General features: G+C 48.5%; 1 protein-coding gene across 2 annotated transcripts in view; it reads left to right on the top strand.

Moving 5' to 3' along the window:
• The first annotated feature begins 2,799 nt into the window (after positions 1–2,799).
• Positions 2,800–20,760, top strand: part of SESN3 (sestrin 3) — a 183,512-nt gene continuing 165,551 nt past the window's right edge. For both annotated transcript variants that reach the window (XM_040340173.1, XM_040340172.1), the window contains exon 1: positions 2,800–3,037. In XM_040340173.1, the coding sequence (XP_040196107.1) occupies positions 2,963–3,037 (75 nt within the window). In that variant the 5' untranslated portion in view covers positions 2,800–2,962. The remainder of the gene's footprint in view (positions 3,038–20,760) is intronic.

Below are 20,760 nucleotides of genomic sequence, written 5' to 3'. Positions count from 1 at the left end.
TGCGGAGGTCGGGAAGTGGTTAAACGGAGATTTTTAAGGGTAAAAGTTTGACTTCATGCCACGAGCGGGCGCAATTTTTAAGCGTGACATGTTGGGTATCATTTTACTCGGCGAAACATTATCTTTCACAATATATAAAAACAATTGGGCCAAATTTATTGTTGTCTTATTTTTTTATTAAAAAAAGTGTTTTTTTTTCAAAAAAAGTGCGCTTGTAAGACCGCTGCGCAAATACGGTGTGACAAAAAGTATTGCAATGATCGCCATTTTATTCTCTAGGGTGTTAGAAAAAAATATATATAATGTTTGGGGGTTTTAAGTAATTTTCTAGCAAAAAAAAACTGTTTTAGTCTTGTAAACACTAAGGGCTAGATTCAGGTAGCTGCGCTTGATGTTACGGCGGAGCAGCGTATCGTATTTACGCTACGCCGCCGCAACTTACAGGAGCAAGTGCAGTATTCACAAAGCACTTGCTCCATAAGTTGCGGCGGCGTATCGCAAATGGGGCCGGCGTAAGCCCGCGTAATTCAAATGTGGAAGGGGGGGGGGCGTGTTTTATGCTAATGTTTGATGAACTGACGTGATTGACGTGTTTTACGAATGGCGTATGCGCCGTCCGTGTACATATCCCAGTGTGAATTGCTCCCAAGTACGCCGCAACGACGTATTGGTTTCGTCGTGAACGTAAATTACGTCCAGCCCTTACGCAAACGATGTAAAAAAAAATCAAATTTCGAAGCGGGAACGACGTCCATACTTAATATTGGCTGCGCCACCTAAAAGCAGGAGCAACGTTATGCCAAAAACGCCTTATGCAAACGACGTAAAAAACTACCGCCGGGTGCACGTACGTTTGTGAATCGACGTAACTAGGTAATTTGCATACTCTACGCCGAAAACAACGGAAGCGCCCCTAGCGGCCAACGTAATATTGCACACAATTATACGCCGCCGCATTCAAGTTACGTCGGAAGCCTATTTTTTAGACGTATCTGCCTTGGAGAATCGGCGTAACGATACGCCGACGCAGATTTGAAATTACGGCGGCGTATCTGGAGATACGCCGCCGTAACAGGTACTTGAATCTAGCCCTAAATCTGAAAAACACCTTCTGTCCTTAAGTGGTTAAAGGGGGCTTCCAGATTCCAATAAACTCCTTGCCCGCAGACCCCCACAGCCATTGGCCAGGGTTGTGTGGATGAGGCCCTTGTCAACTTTGCCACCATCAACAAGGTGCTTTGGGCTGGGTTGGGGGCAGAGCCCCCCTCCAAACCCCATGTTGAAGGTATGCAGCCCGGCTTGGTTCAAGAAGGAGGGGGGCTTGCTGACCCCCCCCCCCCTGCCTGACCTTCCAGGCTGCATGCTCGGACAAGGGTCTAGTATGGATTCTGGGGGGGGGGGGGGGCACCCCACGTCGTTTTTTTGCCGGCAATTTTTCTTTTGACATCGCTGGCTTCCTGGCAACCAGCTTTTACTGTGCCCAGATTGGGCAAAGCTTTTGCCCAATCAGAGCGCAGAATGCACTGTGCAGGGTGGCTGTATCAGTTTCACCCTGGGACTATGTATTGTCCCGGAATGAAGGTGCCCGGGACCTGAAAAATGCGGGACTATCCCGGGCAATTTGGGACATGTGGTCACCCTAACACACATAGAGACTTGCATGCTTCTTATTGTGCACGGGTGGGGGTTGTATTGGGGGTACAGCGCAGTCCCCCCTCCCAGGTCACACATACCTCCCAACTGTCCCTGATTTGGAGGGACTGTCCCTCTGTCCCTCATTCCTCCTCATTTGTCCCTCATTTTGGTCTGATCTATAAAGTTGTATATAAAATGCACTTTTTATCTATCAAAAAGTGTTTCCCAGAGCTAAACCTTCCATCTGATTTGTAAATTGCTGCATTTGTAAATTCTAAAAGCCAATATAAAGGAATAAAAGTGGTAAAAAAAAAGCACTTGTGGGTTTAACCAATCTTGTTTTTTTGTACAATTCTCCTTTAAGGGGGCGTGGAAAGGGGTGTGTCCTATGCCTGCATACTTTTTCTGATAGGTGTCCCTCATTCCCATCTCAGAAAGTTGGGAGGTATGGGTCACATGATCACACACACCGGCCAGGGACATTTCCTTTCTCCCGGGCTTCTGATGACATCAGCGCCCCGCCCCCTCCAGAGAAGCCGGACCCGCCCCCTCCAGCCATCGGATGTATTATACTGGGACTGCAATAACAAGAGACATAGACTGTACCATCCCTGACTGTGGGGGGGTGTCAGCCATCTGAGAAGCAACAACCGGCGAGCCCAATTGAGGTTATAGAGGGGGGGTAGGTGACTGACACAAGTACTGTGAGGGAAAGCAGGGAAGTGAGTGGCGGGTGGCGGGTGGACAGTCCCCACACAGGAGACAAAGCCCGGCTCAGCACTCTCCCATCCTCCTCTCCCTCACACAGCTGCACCCCTTGTTTATCACTACTCCTTTTGTCCAACAACTAAGCCCTAAGCTCTGGTGGGCGTGGCGACTCCTGTTTTCGAGTTTTTCTCATTGGCCGAGCGTCCTTTCTCCTTTCTCACTCCGCGATTGGCTGGCACAGAGCAGTTACCGGGGGGCGTGACGTGAACAGCGGCTCAGCCGCGATTGGCCAGCACAAACGTGCAAGTGAGAGGAGGTCCCTGTCAGCGCAATGGGGGCGTGGCTATGCCTGCAGAGGGCGGGAGCATGAGGGAAAGTTATAGGAGTGGGCGTGTAAGAGGCGGGGTGGTGGGCGTGAGCGGCGGAGAGGTTATATATACCTCAGCTGTGTGGGCGTATCTGTACGAGTCAGCCCCGCCCTGTGGTGCCTGTCACTCGTCCTCCGTCTCCTGTGGCCGGTTTGTGCTCTCGGGGCGGCCCGCAGTTCACAGCTTACCGGCCGCTCTTCCCCAGACAACCAGCAAACAGCCAGATCACCGGCCGGGGAAGAGGGAACACCATGGACAGCACGGAGAGCCTGAGCAACAGCAGGGACTACCTGATCTGCAGAAACTGCCACAAAGTGCTCAGAAAGGTGAGCTAACATCTGACAACTATTACTGCAACTGTCCAGGGGGGAGGAGGGCTACAAGTACCAGCATGCCCGGGCATGGCACACTTACAGGAAGTCTCAGGTTGGTAGAGATGGGGGCACATCTGTCCCTGGAAATGCCTCAGACTTCTATCATCCCACATAGAGACCCATTGCCTGAGAGATCTGTTATCATTGGAGCAGAGGTGCTGTGCATAGAGGAGTATATGGAGAGTGCAGGGGTAGTACATGAAAGAAGGGGTGGTGCTTGGAGCGTGCAGGGGGTTGGCGCAAGTAGCGTGCAGGAGTTGGCGCATGCAGGGGTTGTGCTTGAAGCCTGCAGGGATGGGGTTGAAGTTTGCAGGAGGTGGCGCAAGTAGTGTGCAGGGGGTAATGCATGGAGCGTGGCACATGGAGCATGCAGGGGGTTGGTGAATGGAGCGTGCAGGTGTTGTGCTTGAAGCGTGCAGGAGGTGATGCAAGGAGCGTGCAAGGGGTTGGCGCAATGAGCTTGCAGGGGTTTGGTGCTCGGAGCGTGCAGGGGGTAATGCATGGAGAAATACATGAAGCGTGCAGGGTGAAATGCATTGACAAGTACGTGGAGCGTGCAGGGAGGAATGCATGGAGAAGTACATGAAGCGTGCAGGGAGGAATGCATGGAGAAGTAGGTGGAGCGCGCAGGGAGGAATGCATGGAGAAGTAGGTGGAGCGCGCAGGGAGGAATGCATGGAGAAGTATGTGGAGCGTGCAGGGAGGAATGCATGGAGAAGTACGTGGAGCGTGCAGGGAGGAATGCATGGAGAAGTATGTGGAGCGTGCTGGGAGAAATGCATTGAGAAGTACGTGGAGCGTGCAGGGAGGAATGCATGGAGAAGTACATGAAGCGTGCAGGGAGGAATGCATGGAGAAGTAGGTGGAGCGCGCAGGGAGGAATGGATGGAGAAGTAGGTGGAGCGCGCAGGGAGGAATGCATGGAGAAGTACGTGGAGCGTGCAGGGAGGAATGCATGGAGAAGTATGTGGAGCGTGCAGGGAGGAATGCATGGAGAAGTATGTGGAGCGTGCTGGGAGAAATGCATTGAGAAGTACGTGGAGCGTGCAGGGAGGAATGCATGGAGAAGTACATGAAGCGTGCAGGGAGGAATGCATGGAGAAGTAGGTGGAGCGCGCAGGGAGGAATGGATGGAGAAGTAGGTGGAGCGCGCAGGGAGGAATGGATGGAGAAGTAGGTGGAGCGCGCAGGGAGGAATGGATGGAGAAGTAGGTGGAGCGCGCAGGGAGGAATGCATGGAGAAGTACGTGGAGCGTGCAGGGAGGAATGCATGGAGAAGTACGTGGAGCGTGCAGGGAGAAATGCATTGAGAAGTACGTGGAGCGTGCAGGGAGGAATGCATGGAGAAGTACGTGGAGCGTGCAGGGGGGAATGCATGGAGAAGTACGTGGAGCGTGCAGGGGGGAATGCATGGAGAAGTACGTGGAGCGTGCAGGGAGGAATGCATGGAGCGTGCAGGGAGGAATGCATGGAGCGTGCAGGGAGGAATGCATGGAGAAGTACGTGGATCGCGCAGGGAGGAATGCATGGAGAAGTACGTGGAGCGTGCAGGGAGGAATGCATGGAGAATGCAGGGAGGAATGCACAGAGAAGTAAGTGGAGCATGCAGGGAGAAATGCATGGAAAGTACGTGGAGCGTGCAGGGGGTGGTGAATGCATGAAGCGTGCAGCATCATTGGACTTGGCAGCACTGCCATACCCTAGAAATGTCTGCAGCAATGCTGGGTGATGTAGAGGATCTCCATGGAGGTCTCTTTTTTTCCGCTTTTGGTGATCTGATAACGATGCAGAGTTGAGGTCGATGAAATATACCTGATGGTGGGCGGAGCCATGCTGGAACATGTTTTTAAGATCTCCACAAGGTCTGTTCTGCCAAACTGCGATGGCAATGAAGAGTAAAGTGGGGGGTTGGTGCCAGCGACTGCGGAGACAGCGGGTGGCACTCACATCTAATGCAGGTGATGAACAGTATTCATTCTTTGTATTGGCATAATTGTTTCCCCTTAATTGAATGAGTGATGGTGGCCCAGAAATGTTCTTGCACAGGGGGCCATTGGCATCAAATAGCAGCTTCGTCTCGCGCCGCCATCCTGTAGGTCTCAGTATGGTTTGGGCAGGTGGTGAGCGCTATATATCCATCATAATGCCCTAATCTTTCTAATTCAAGACGGAGGCCCCTTTTATTTTTGTTTAGGGGCCCATTAATCTGAGATGGTAGCTGAGAATCCCTCCTCCATCATCCTGTAGACCTCGGCATATCGGGTCAGTTTATAAGCAGTATTCATTCTTCGTATTGACCAAATTGTTCTAAAGGAAGGGGGGCCCCAAAAAATGTTCTTGAACGGGGGCCCTCTGGGATTTAGGGGCCCTTTCCCTTTAATGGAAGTAATGGAATTAAGCAGGGGGCCCAAAATGTTTTTGCCAAGGGGCCCATTTACATGACCTGAGCGTTAGGTGACAGGTGGCACCACTCCTTTGCCATCCTGTAGATCTTGGTAATGTTTGCCTCCTAGGGTAGGAGATGAGTGGTATGCATTCTTCATAGTGCCCTAGTCATCGAATGAGGAGGTGGGGGGTCAAAAATATTCTTGCATGGACCCTCTGGGAGTTAGGGACCCATTTACATGAAACAAGGTTAGGTGACTGCTGAGGACTCCCTCCTCTGCCCTCATAAACACCTTGGCACTGCTCGCCTCTAGAGAAGCAGGTTAGCACTATGCTTTCTTCATAATGCCCTATTTATTGAATGAGGGAGACGGACCCAAAGATATTTTTTCATGGGGCCCTCTGGGAATTAGCGGCCCATTTACATGAAATTAGGTTGGGTAGCAGCTGGGTATTTCCACCTCTGTCCTCCTATAGACCTAAGCTCACCTCTAGGGAAGGAGGTGAGCACTATGCATTCTTAATAATGCCCTAGTCATTGAACGAGGGGCCCAAAAATATTTTTGAATGGGGCCCATTTACATGAAATGAGGTTGGGTGACAGCTGGGGACCCCTTTCCCCTGCCTTCCAGTAGACTTAGGCACTGCTGACCTCCAGCGTAGGCGGTGAGCACTATGCTTTCTTCATAATGCCCTAGTCCTTGAATGAGGAAGAAGGGGTAAAAATGTTTTTGCATAGGTGCCCATTTACATCAAATGAGGCTTTGTGACAGTTGGGGATCCTCTCCTCTGCCTTCCTGTAGAGCTTGGCACTGCTCACCTCTAGGGTAGGAGGTGAGCACTATGTCTTCTTCATAATGCCCTAGTCATTGAAAACAGGAAGGGGGTCCAAAATATTTTTGCATGAGGCCCATTTACACCTGTTACCTAACCTAATTTTATGTAAATGAGCCTCATGCAAAAATATTTTGGACCCCCCTTGCCCTTTTCAATGACTAGGGCTTTATGAAGAAAGTCCTGTAGACCTATAGGGCAGAAGATTAGCTCTATGCATTCTTCATAGTGCCCCCACCACTGGCTGCATCTGATACACATCTGCATAGACGTCCACCTATAGTCCTCTGCCGAGAAATAGTCCAAGTGCAAACCGATCCATCGCATGTGACAACTGCACATTTCCTATTGCGCTTTGATTGCGCACATTTGTGCTGGTGACATTAAATAGATTATTCCTGCATATTGAGCGGTGTTGCCAACCTACCAGATTGAAATTTACTGGCACGACACCCGAAATTTACTGGCGCAGCCACGTTTTTACTGGCATTTCACAAAAGTTACTAAATTACATTTTTTAGGTGCAAATTTCAGTATTTAGGCTACAAACAAGTACGCTAGGCAAATAGCAATGTGATTTAAGGTAGATATTAAGGTAAAAAAACATATTTTTGTTATTTTCGATATAATAAGAAAAAATAATTCAATCACATCACCCTCTGCCACCAACACTCCCTGCCTTCACCCACCCTCTGCGGTGCCTCCAATCACCCCCTGCCTCTATCGTCCCCTGCCTCCATCCCCCTCTGCGGTGCCACCAACAACCCCTGTCTCCATCCCCCACCCTCTGCGGGGCCACCATCCCCCTCTGCAGGTGCCACCAACACCCCCTGCCTCCTATCACCCCCTGCCACTAACACCCTCTGCCTCCAATCACCCCCTGCCTCCATCCCCCTCTGCGGTGCCACCAACAACCCCTGTCTCCATCCCCCACCCTCTGCGGGGCCACCATCCCCCTCTGCAGGTGCCACCAACACCCCCTGCCTCCTATCACCCCCTGCCACTAACACCCTCTGCCTCCAATCACCCCCTGCCTCCATCCCCCTCTGCAGTGCCACCAACAACCCCTGTCTCCATCCCCCAACCTCTGCGGGGCCACCATCCACCTCTGGGGTGCCACCAACACCCCCTGCCTCCTTTCACCCCCTGCCACTAACACCCTCTGCCTCCAATCTCCCCCTGCCTCCATTGCCCCCTGTCTCCATCCCCCTCTGCATTGCCACCACAGCCACCATCACCCCCTGCCTCCAATCACCCCCCGCCTCCAATCTTCATGCGCAGTTCCAAGCCGAACCAATCTCGGCTATTTTTACTGGCACATTCCTTCAACCACGAACATTTACGAACAGGGGAAAAAAAGTGCCTGTTTTTACGAACTGTGCGTAAAAATACGGACGGTTGGCAACAGTGATATTGAGTATTCTGTCACAAACTGAATATTTGCACAAAGGAGGTAAATTTTTTTTTTTTTTTTTTTTTTTTATCCTATACACCACACTATTGTCATACTGGATAGTGAGATCCTAAAAACAGATGCCCCCCCCCCCATAGACATATGACCTGTCAGTATATAATGGCCCCCCGACTGAAATGTGAGGAGTACGATCCTTCTCCCCCTGCTGTGACAGCCAGCAAACCCCATTCATCTGTGTCACGGTCATGAGTCGCCTTGTGTTTGCCACTTGTGTAGAAGTATTCTGTAAGGTTACACCTGCTACCGGCCGTGGAGGGACTGTGTCAGGGACTGCGGAACTACAGATTTCTGAAGGTTCTACTAGGAAGGTCTTACTAGGTCCACCAACATTGTAGCTATTATTAGCCTTGTAAGGATAGGATGTTGACTTTTTGTGGGTATTTTAGGCATCTGAGAAGTTATGTCTGCTGTGGCAACAATTAAATTGCATTCATGGGCAAAAGCAACAACAACAACATCTATACTGATGTCTGTCGCCAACATCGCCATGGCAGTTTTTGTGTTTCTGCGTCATCCTTGTTTCACCCTTTCAGTAAATGAGTTGATTTCCCACTTCCTATAACCAGGTGACAACGTTGTTTGTTCTGCGGTAGAATCACTGCAGCGTTGTCACCCTGTGCACATGTTGTTTAAGTTTTTTGTAATGGCTGCAGCTAACGCTTTCAACGCCAAAGGTTTTCTAGAGGAAAAAACCTTTAATTTGTATAAATAAAACTAGGGTTGTCCCGATACCACTTTTTTAGGACCGAGTACAAGTACCGATACTTTTTTTCATGTACTCGCCGAAACCGAATACCGATAGTTTTTTTTAGTTTTTTTATGTCATGTGACAGTTTTCAAACCACAATACAGACTAAGTCCCCTTTCACACTTATACGACTTGTCCCACGATTTTGGACTGCAAAATCATATGACAAGTCATTCTCCATGATTTTCAATGACCACCATTCATACTGGCACGACTTTAAGTTGTGCCGACTTCAATGTAGTCCCTGCACTACTTTGGTCCGATTTCACACAGGCATTTATTGAAATCGCGGCCGCAAAATCGCCGTAAAATAGTGCGACTTTGAAGTCGCACAAGTGTGAAAGGGGCATAATGATATGAAGAATGCTCCTTACATTGGTGGGCAGTGGGAAGAATGCTTCTTACATTGGTGGGCAGTGGGAAGAATGCTACTTACATTGGTGGTCAGTGGGAAGAATGCTCCTTACATTGGTGGGCAGTGGGAAGAATGCTCCTTACATTGGTGGGCAGTGGGAAGAATGCTCCTTACATTGGTGGGCAGTGGGAAGAATGCTCCTTACATTGGTGGGCAGTGGGAAGAATGCTCCTTACATTGGTGGGCAGTGGGAAGAATGCTCCTTACATTGGTGGGCAGTGGGAAGAATGCTCCTTACATTGGTGGGCAGTGGGAAGAATGCTCCTTACATTGGTGGGCAGTGGGAAGAATGCTCCTTACATTGGTGGGCAGTGGGAAGAATGCTCCTTACATTGGTGGGCAGTGGGAAGAATGCTCCTTGCATGTCACAATTCAATTCTACTTACCTGCCTGAGGACTCGCTCTGCTCTCCGCCCCCTGCCCCTCTCGCCGCTCAGTCATCGCCCCTCCCCTCTATCCGCCCGTTTTACGATCGGTCACCGCCCTGCTCTCTGCCCGCTCTCTCATAAAAAGTACCGGACTGGGCATCAGGAGCAATTGCGCGAGTACAAATACTCTCGCAAATGCTCGGTATTGATCCCGGTATCGGTATCGGGACAACCCTAAATAAAGCCTAAGCACTCCAGGCAGTGTAATGTGCTTTGTCTCAACATTTGTCCCTTTTGCAGGACAGCTTGGCCTGCAAGTTAATGTTAATGTGGAGAAAAATAGAAATAAAGGGGTGCATAATTAAAAAAAAAAAAAATTATATTCTGAATATTGTCATTGCAGGTATGAGCCCCATACAGCTACTAGATTATAGGTGACATTAGGCGACCAGTCCTCCTAAACCAGGCTTTCTCTATCAGGATTCCTTGGAATCCTCTGAGTTCCCAGAGGTTCGTAGGGTTTTCTATGAGCAACACGTAATGTCAAACTTTCAGATAAGTGAAACTGACACCAATCATTGTTTTAATTATCTATAAGGGGGGTTTCTTCCTACTTACCACCAATGTAAAAAGCATTCTTCCCGCTGACCACCAATGTAAGGAATGTTCCTCCCACTGACAATCAATGTAAGGAATGTCATGTCAACCCTTCAGATGTTACCAATGTAATGCCACGTACATACGAATGGATTTTCAGTTGGAAAAAAATCAAGTCCGACCGTGTGTACGCGGCATAAGGAATACCATGTTAACCCTTCAGATGAGTTCCCACTGACACAAATAATTTTTAAATGATCTATAAGGGGGAATTCTGCCCACTGACGTGACGACCAGTGTGAGGAGCATTCTGCCCACTGACGTGACGACCAGTGTGAGGCGCATTCTGCCCACTGACGTGACGACCAGTGTGAGGCGCATTCTGCCCACTGACGTGACGACCAGTGTGAGGCGCATTCTGCCCACTGACGACCAGTGTGAGGAGCATTCTGCCCACTGACGACCAGTGTGAGGCGCATTCTGCCCACTGACGACCAGTGTGAGGAGCATTCTGCCCACTGACGACCAGTGTGAGGAGCATTCTGCCCACTGGCGACCAGTGTGAGGAGCATTCTGGCCATATATGGGGCTGCTTGCCGGGAGACAGAGGTAGACAAGGTCTCCACAGTACCATAGAAATCTATGGTGCTGGAGGTAGAAAAGCACCATGGGAGTCAGTGCGGAGACACGGCCGGGATGGTAAGATTTACGACGTGGGTTGTAAACAATCCCCAGAAGCTTCGGGCACTGGAACTTGGAACGTGCACTTGCTCTTTGGCTAATAACTGTCCAAAATCCTAAAGTGAAAAACACATAAAAAATGTGCGTCAACGCATATAAGAAATGCACTTTGATCCATTACACTGCACCTGCCTGACGATACAAAAAATCCACCTTTACGCATATCTATAGATCTAAATGGGTCCTAAAGATTAGTGTTGTGTGGATTGATCCTTTTTTAAGTGATTTGTTCAAGGTCAAAAAATGCTGACGGCGTGATTCGAAGCAACGGGTCTGACCGAATCTTTATTTGTGTGTAACTGTACCGTGACGCTCGGCGGGTTACTGTACAAGCCTCCTCCGTGCATTGTAGACTTGTATTCAGCATGTTGTTGTGAGACGGTAGGCGTTCACGTCACTCTGTACGACTTGTGTATAAAGCAGTGCTCTGCGGATAATCCAGCCCTCGGGCAGAAGTATATATTGAAATGTGCACAGTTATTTCTTGATTAGTGGTTCATTACCTTGAGGCTCGCTCTTGTTTGTCTCTTTTTTTTTTTCTTCGTCCTCTTTTCACGCACTTGCCATAGAGCTCAATAGATTACACGCCTTTCATGTTGCAGAGCGAGAGACGTCCGGACCTGCCTTGTTTGCGCATTTGACATGTTTTGCTGCCTGGGTCTTACTCATTCTCTGCTCGCAATCCCTATTAATTCACATTGGATTGTAATTGATATGCTGTTGTCAAAGCTTTAACTCTCTTGAGATCTTGGCAGGTTCTTATTTCTTGTTTACTGAAACTGCGATTCCTTTGTTGCACGTTAGAAGGTACCGGGATCGATTCCTGCTCCTTTCTACAATGCTGCATTTAGATGCTGTTTTACTGTTCAGCTATCTTCTTTTTTTTGTAATTTTTTTATATAAATTCTTTATCTTAAATAGAAACAATGGGGTAGATTCACGTACCTTTAGGCGGGCGTAGCGTATCTCCGATACGTTACACCGCCATAACTTTGAGAGGCGAGTTTGGTATTTTCAAAGATTTTGCCGCCGAAGTTACGGTGGCGTAGCGTATTATGGCTGGCGTAAGCCCGCCTAATTCAAATGTTGAAGCTGTGGGCGTGTTTTATGTATATTAACTGTGACCTCACCCCACGTAAATTACGTTTCGTTCAAACGGCGCATGCGCCGTCCGTAGACGTATCGCAGTGCGCATGCTCAAAATGACGTCGGCAAATCGGTATGCTTTCGACGTGAACGTTAATTACGGCCAGCCCCATTCACGGATGACTTACGCAAACGACGTAAAATTTGAAAAATTTGATGCGGTTCCGACGTCCATACTTAAAGTGGTTGTAAACCCACTTTTTTTACTTTTACCTACAGGTAAGCCTATAACAAGGCTTACCTGTAGGTAAGGAGAATATCTCCTAAACCTGCACGGTTTAGGAGATATTCCCCTCGCAATGCGCCGCGGGCATCTACGACGAAAGGACCAGCAGCGGACGGACCTTGCCGAGTTTTAAATCTCCCGCGCACGCCAGGTTTCCAACCGCAGGGTCTCTATACCCTGTAAACAATCATTTCAGCAAAAAAAAATGTTTTATTTACAACTCCTTTAATGCATAAGGGGGCGATGCATAGTAGCCCAGTATGCTTTACCTTTACAGGGAAGCAAAGAGGAAGTATCACCCATCAGGGTTTACTTCCTCTTTAAAACTTGTTATGAGGCTGAAACGCATCAAATGTTTACTGGATTTGTTACCCTTGTATGACATTGCTTGAATAAAGACAAGGGACTGCAGTTTATGGTGCTGCCGGCTCTTTTGGTCGGTCCGTACCTTGAGTATTCACCAAGGTGCTGGCCCCAGTACTACCCTGCTATGCTCCCTTGGCATTCCCATTGTGGGATAAGTAGACAACCTCCTATTGCGGGACCAGGCAGTCTGGGCTCTGTTGGACCCTGCTATGCTCCCTTGGCATCCCTATTGTGGGATAAGTAGACAACCTCCTATTACGGGACCAGGCAGTCTGGGCTCTGTTGGACAGCTTTGCATTGACTTTCCAGACGCTTCAGTGATTTAGATTGGATCCTGAACCTTCAGAAGTTGTTGATGGAACGGACTCATTTGGAGTATCTGGGTCTAGTCCTTGACATAGCTCAGGCTGAAGTGTTTATTCCACAGGAGAAACTTTAGACGCTCCGGTCTCAGATTGCCGTTGAGTTCATTGGCAGGCTAGCTTGTTATTAAAAAATAAATAAATAGAATAATACTTGTATATTAACCTCCTTTTTACTAATCACATTGGTGGAGCTGTCACAAAGGATACAAATGAATGTCTATTTTTGAGAACTGGGTTTTAACCCTCATTACGTAGGATTGAAGCCACAGGGATAGAGAGATATATAGCCAGATTCAGATAGACTGGCTTAATTTTGAGGTAGCGTATCGCATATACGCTACGCCGCCGTAAGTCAGAGAGGCAAGTGCTGTATTCACAAAGCACTTGCCTCCTAAGTTACGGCGGCATAGCATAAATGGGCCGGCGTAAGCGCGCCTAATTCAAATGATGAACAGGGGGGCGTGTTTTATGTTAATGACTAGTGACCCGACGTGATTGAAGTTTTTAACGCCATTCGTGGACATATCCCAGTGTTCATAGCTCCAAAGTACGCTGCAAGGACGTATAGGTTTCGACGTGAACGTAAATTACGTCCAGCCCCATTCACGGACGACCTGCGCAAACGACGTAAAAATTTCAAAATTCGACGTGGGAACGACGTCCATACTTAACATTGGCTAGGCCAGCTTTTTGTTCGACTAACTTTACGCCGGAAAAAGCTTTACGTAAAAAAAATGCACCGGGCGTACGTACGTTTCTGAATCGGCGTATCTAGCTCATTTGCATATTCTACGCCGAAATCAACGGAAGCGCCACCTAGCGGCCAGCGTAAATATGCACCCTAAGATACGACGGCGTAGGAGACTTACGCCGCTCGTATCTTAGCCTAATTTAAGCGTATCTGTTTTCCAGAATACGCTTAAATTTACAACGGCATAGATTCAGAGTTACGACGGCGTATCTACTGATACGCCGGCGTAAACGTCTCTGAATCTAGCCAATACCTTGGAGGACCAACTCCAACCCTGACTCAAAGGTTGCTGGTCTCTTTCTAATTGCGTGAAAGGAACATTTTTTATGATGTATACAGTAGCTAAACTAAAAGAGGCTTTTCATGTTCACAGGATTATTTTACGAGGCGTTTGCGTGTGGTGTAGGTGTTTATAATAATGAGGATATGTTGAGTTCTGGATGATTTCATAATGCCTTTGCTATTAAAGTAGAACAAAGTTCTCACAAAAGAATACTGACTATTGTAAAACTTTGGTCAGTTTTCCCCTTACTTTGTTCATGGTTTTCTCTCTCTGCATTGTGTATATTCTGTAGACTCTTTGTACGAACTTCCTGTGGATTAGAGCGGCACGATTCTGGCTAAAATGAGAATCGCGATTTTTTTTGCTTAGAAGAGAGATCACGATTCTCGCAGCGTAATATCATCTTTCACATTAAAACAAAAAAAAAAATGGGCTAACTTTACTGTTTCGTTTTTTTTATTATTCATTGAAGTGGATTTTTCCCCCAAAAAAATTGCATTTGAAAGACCGCTGAGCAAATACAGTGTGACATGAAATATTGCAGCAATTGCCATTTTATTCCCTAGGGTCTCTGGTAAAATATATATAACGTTTGGGGGTTCCAAGTAATTTTCGAGCAAAAAATATTGATTTTAACTTTAAAGCGGCGTTCCACCCAAAAGTGGAACTTCCGCTTAATCCACTCCTCACCCCCTTACATGCCACATTTGGCATGTATTTTTTTTTTGGGGGGGGGTGGGGGCTTCAGGAGGAGTGAGACTTCCTGTCCCACTTCCTCCTTCCGCCCAGGGGCCGCTAAGGCGATACGTCAGATCGCCTTTTGGCGGCCCCCTTCCTGTAGGCGATCACCTGGGTCACGTGACAGGTCCCAGGCGATCGCCTGTCCAATCGGGTAGCGCAGCGCCGCGCCGCTAGCTTATGCGCAGTGAGTGCCCAGCCTTGAAGTCAAAAGCTGTCACGGCCGGGTGCCCAGTTAGGATGGAGGCGCCGGCGAAGAGGGGGGGGGGGGAGCGTCGCATCGCTGGACAGTGCAGCAGGTAAGTGTATGTTCATTAAAAGCCAGCAGCTATGCTTTTTGTAGCTACTGACTTTTAATAAACATCCAAAAAGGCTGGAACTCCGCTTTAAGACACAAGTGTCAGAAAAAGATTTGGATTTGGGTACATTTCCTGCATTACATACAGAAGTTTGCTCTAAGAAGGAAGTTAGTTACAATGGGCCAGATCCACAAAAACCTGGCGCAACTTAAAAAATCCCATTTAAGTTACACTGCCTTAAAATTTCTACCTAAGTGCCCGATCCACAAAGCACTTACCTAGAAATTTCAGGCTGTGTAACTTAAATCCGGCCGGCGCAAGGCGTTCCTATTCAAATGGGGCGAGTCCCATTTAAATGAGGCGCGCTCCCGTACTGCGCATGCGCGAAGTTACGTTACGCCGAGTTTTGTGGATCGCGCCGGCTAAAAAAAGTTGTGTCGGGAAAAAAAAAAAAATTAAAAAAATTTGACAGCGCCGCTCGGCATGCATTCCTGAGGGAGAACTCCATGCCAATTTTCAAATAAAAAACCGGCATGAGTTCCCCCCCCAGGAGCATACCAGGCCCTTAGGTCTGGTATGGGTTGTAAGGAGACCCCCCTATGCCGAAAAATCGACGTAGGGGGTCCCCCTACAATCCATACCAGACCCGTATCCAAAGCACGCTACCCGGCCGGCCAGGAATGGGAGTGGGGACGAGCGAGCGCCCCCCCCTCCTGAGCCGTACCAGGCCGCATGCCCTCAACATGGGGGGGTTGGGTGCTCTGGGGCAGGGGGGCGCACTGCGGCCCCCCCACCCCAGAGCACCCTGTCCCCATGTTGATGAGGACAGGACCTCTTCCCGACAACCCTGGCCGTTGGTTGTCGGGGTCTGCGGGCGGGGGGCTTATCGGAATCTGGGAGTCCCCTCACATAAGGGGGCCCCCATATACCGGCCCCCCACCCTAAGTGAATGGATATGGGGTACATCGTACCCCTACCCATTCACCTGGAGGCAAAGTGATAGTTATTAAACACACAACACAAGGGTTTTTAAAATCATTTATTAGTCTGCTCCGGAGGCCCCCCCTGTCTTCTTTAGCTCTAATACCAGGGGGGCTTCTTCCGCTCTCCGGGGGTCTTCTCCACTCTCCGGGGGGGGTCTTCTCCGCTCTCCGGGGGTCTTCTTCTATCTTCGCCGCTCTCCGCTGTTGACTCGGCGCACCCCGGTTCTTCTCCAGCTGTCCGGTGCCTTCTCCTTCAGCGCTGGCTGCCTGCTATCTTCGTGTGTTAGCTCAATTACTAGCAGGCAGCCCCCCCCGGAGAGCGGAGAAGACCCCCCCCGGAGAGCGGAAGAAGAAGCCCCCCCCGGAGAGCGGAAGAAGCCCCCCCTGGTATTAGAGCTAAAGAAGACAGGGGGGGCCTCCGGAGCAGACTAATAAATGATTTTAAAAACCCTTGTGTTGTGTGTTTAATAACTATCACTTTGCCTCCAGGTGAATGGGTAGGGGTACGATGTACCCCATATCCATTCACTTAGGGTGGGGGGCCGGTATCTGGGGGCTCCCTTATTTGAGGGGACTCCCAGATTCCGATAAGCCCCCCGCCCGCAGACCCCGACAACCAACGGCCAGGGTTGTCGGGAAGAGGTCCTGTCCTCATCAACATGGGGACAGGGTGCTCTGGGGTGGGGGGGCCCGCAGTGCGCCCACCCCTGCCCCAGAGCACCCAACCCCCCCATGTTGAGGGCATGCGGCCTGGTACGGCTCAGGAGGGGGGGGGGGCGCTCGCTCGGCCGGGTAGCGTGCTTTGGATACGGGTCTGGTATGGATTGTAGGGGGACCCCCTACGTCGATTTTTTGGCGTAGGGGGGGTCTCCTTACAACCCATTCCAGACCTAAGGGCCTGGTATGCTCCTGGTGGGGAACCCATGCCGGTTTTGATTTTACAAATTGCCGTGGAGTTCTCCCTCAGGAATGCATACCAAATGCCGTCGCTTGAATGTGCTTTTACATGGTGTTACTAACTTTACACTTTGTAAAAGCAGCCCTAATTTTACACTTGCAAACTAAAACTTACGGCGAAAAAACGAAGCTGAAAAGCTTTGTGGATCGCCCTAAGTGCTAATTTGCATACCAGAAGCGGCATTTCGACTCGAAATGCCCCCAGCGGCGGATGCGGTACTGCATCCTAAGATCCGGCAGTGTAAGTCCCTTACACATGTCGGATCTTCTGCCTAACTTTGGAAAACTGATTCTGTGGATCAGTTCCAAAGTTAGAACCAGGGATACGACGGCTTACGCCGGCGTATCCCTTTTGAGGATCTGGCCCGATGTTTCATGTTGTTACAAACTTGGCAGACTGCCTGGATTTTTCCTTTACACAAAGAAGTTTATCCCTTTGATCTAAGAAGGAAGCATTAGTTACAATGTTTCCTGTTAAGAACTTATGGGTTTTACTCTGATGACTATGGCAGAATGCGTCAGCGCTAAATACCCTTTAAAGACTCATAAGCATGTAATACAATTTAGATTGTTATTAAACCCAAACATTTCAGCAGCTGACCCCCAGTACTTACATTGTGAGCCCCCTCTTCCTCTTCAGAGGCCTGCGCCCTGTTATGTAAAAAAATAAAAATCTGCTTTTTGATTTGCAGTGCCACACAGTGTTTGCGCTTTACTGCGCTTTCTCACACTGTGCAAGTTTATGGGTCACCCGGTTTACTGAGTGGTAAAAGGAAACTATAATGGTTTTGGGGTCAGTTTAAAGCGGGAGTTCATCCGGAATTTTTTTTTTTAACATTAGATTGAGGCTCATTTTGTCTAGGCCGGGGAATCGGCTAGTTTTTTTTAAAACGAAGCAGTACTTACCGTTTTAGAGAGCGATCTTCTCCGCCGCTTCCGGGTATGGTCTTCGGGACTGGGTGTTCCTATTTTGATTGACAGTCTTCCGAAAGGCATCTATCGCGTCACGAGTAGCCGAAAGAAGCTGAACGTCGGTGCGGCTCTATACTGCACCTGCGCACCGACGTTCGGCTACTTTTGGAAAATCGTGACGCGATAGATGCGACCGTCGAAAGACTGTCAATCAAATAGGAACGCCCAGTCCCGCAGCCCATACCCGGAAGCGGCGGAGAAGATCGCTCTCTAAAACGGTAAGTACTGCTTCGTTTTAAAAAAACTAGCCGATTCCCCTTGACAAAATGAGCCTCAATCTAAGGTTAAAAAATGTACATTTCCGGGTGAACCTCCACTTTAATTTTATTATCTACAGTATAAGTTTTTGAAATTCTTTTTAAAACCTTTTTTTGCTATACATAAATATATATTCTTGGTTATACAAATAAATCTTTAATACAAGGCTCCAGAGTGTTCCAGAGTGCGGCGGGTCAGAATGAATAGCAGCCCTGTGCGTTCTCAGAGGAGTGCGTTTTCACTGTGGGTGGTTGAGGGTAAAGGAATCGCTACGATTCCTGCCTTGGACTACAGGAGAGTCAGGACGCCCACTAACACACAACTCCTTTCCCTATCTGCAACGTAGAGAGCGTCCTGACTCTCCTGCTCGCCCCCTCAAGGTAGGGGGTGAGCACGACACTCCACACCAGGGAGAAAGCCTCACATTACTGTGTGTAGTTACAGACACAAGAACAGGAAGTGAGGATTTCTCAGAAGAAATAAGGACATTTAAAAGCAAAATGGAAGGATGAGGTAAGTGAAGGAGGACTGCACTAAGGTAAAGGAAGCTATTTAGGGAAAAAAATTGTATCTTTACAACCCCTTTAAATATTATCTTGCTTCCATTAAAATCCCTACCCATTTTTTCCCCTAAATTTTTAAAAACAGAAACAAAGTCATTGTTTAGGCACTTCCTGTCATAGGGTGACACCTCTCTGTCTCCTCATTGGTGCTCCATTGTTGTTACCCTAACCCACGGGTTTCTGATACTAATGATCATTTCAATGCACACATTCAGACATGGTCACTATCAGAAAGCCCACCCTGAGTAATGCCATTCAGCCATCGCTGAAGTGCATGTAGACAGGAAGTGACAGCAAAGAATATGCAGGAGATCAGCTACACTGAGCTACCACATAGGGTGAAAAGAGGGCAAAACATGTATTCTAAAAAGCCAATTGTTTGATATGCAGTGTTTGATTAAAGCGGGGGTTCACCCTATCGACCAAAAAAAAAAATATTTTTTTTCTTTTACCTTAAAATCAGGCATTGTAGCGCGAGCTACAGTATGCCTGTCCCGCATTTTTTACCCCCGTACTCACCTTGTAGTCGTCCATCGAAGATACCGGGGAATGGGCGTGCCTATGGAGACGGAGGATGATTGACGGCCGGCTCTGGCGCGTCACGCTTCTCCGGAAATAGCCGAAATAGGCTTGGTCTTCACGACGCGTGCGCATAGCCTGTGCGCAGGCGCCGTGAAGAGCCGAGACCTACTCCGGCTGTCTTCGGGGAGAGTGACGTGCCAGGGCCGGCCGTCAATCATCCTCCCTCTCCATAGGCACGCCCATTCCCCGCGGGAGCCGAAATCTACGATGTCCGAGTACAAGGTGAGTACGGGGTTAAAAAAATCGGGACAGGCATACTGTAGCTCGCGCTACAATGCCTGTCTCGATGGTAAAATGTGTCGGGGGGGGGGGGGGGTGAACTACCGCTTTAACACAATATCATTCAGTTGGGGGTTGACATCTACTTGTGTGCTCAAAAAATACGTCCTACTTTGCCTATTGAGGCAGCAGGCAATAGACACTAACCCGTAGCGACCAACTCATCTGTGACCAACACAATAAACAGAAATAATGGAGCTGGTTGCTGTTGATTATTTATTCTAGAATATTTCTGTTGCTCTTCTTAATGGCTGATTGAAAATGCTTGACAGAGTCTGTTATTAAAATTAAAATTCCTACCTGGGCAGGTTAGTATGAGCTAGTTGATACGTGCTTCGACGCATCCCTATTATGTTAATCATTTGTTTTCCTTTTCTGGACGGAGAAAAATTTGTATGCCAAGAAGAAAATAATTAAAATTCAACCATGGGTATGGAAGGTAAATGATAATGTAATCTGCATTTTATTTTACGAGCCTTGTTGGAAACAATGAAGGTTCACTAAGGGCCCGTTCACACCCATGGTTTAGCTGTTGTATGCACGTTGGGTGTGATGGTGCAATGTGGTGCCATTTATTCTGAAGAGCAGTCCAGCTTACCTTGCATATAGTTATGCGTTCGCACAGGGGCGGACTGACAACTCATGGGGCCCCCGGGCAATAGGAGATTATGGGGCCACACAGTACTGTATACGCACACACACACACACACACACTGAGAAGTTACTGGAGAGGCGGGGCATCTATAATCTTGGGATTTCTAGACCAAAAGGATTTAAGTGACATTTCAGTGACAGATGTAAAAAATTACAGATTTTTACATGCTGTCCCTGGTTTTACTGAGGCTGGTAACCCTGATGGGGCCCCCTTAGTGGCATGGGGCCCTCGGGCAGTGCCCGAGTGCTCAAATGGTCAGTCCACCCCTGCGTTGGCAGTGCTCTGTTAAGAAAGTTATGTATATAGATACAAAGTTGATAAGCTGGAAAGAACACATAAGTCCATCTAGTTCAGCCATTCTCAGCTGGGGTTCTGTGAAACCCTAGGGCTCCTGCTGAGGTTCCTTGAGCTGTGGCTGATTGACCTCATATTAGCTGATGCCTGCACAGTTCCAAAGCCCACACCACTTGGCAGAGCTAGCTGCATGACACAATAATTTTGTAGCCACCTGTATCTAACCACCATGGTTAGGAGTAGGGATGAGCTTCGAGTTTGAGTCAAACTCATGTTCGACTCGAACATTGCCTGTTCGCCTGTTCGACGAACAATTAGGGGTGTTCGCGGCAAATTCGAAAAGCCGCGGAATACCCTGTTAAAGTCTATGGGAGAAATCTAAAGTGTTAATTTTAA

Source organism: Rana temporaria, chromosome 2, assembly GCF_905171775.1.
Source record: "Rana temporaria chromosome 2, aRanTem1.1, whole genome shotgun sequence".
NCBI lineage: Eukaryota > Metazoa > Chordata > Amphibia > Anura > Ranidae > Rana > Rana temporaria.
This window is presented reverse-complemented; position numbering and strand designations above follow the sequence as displayed.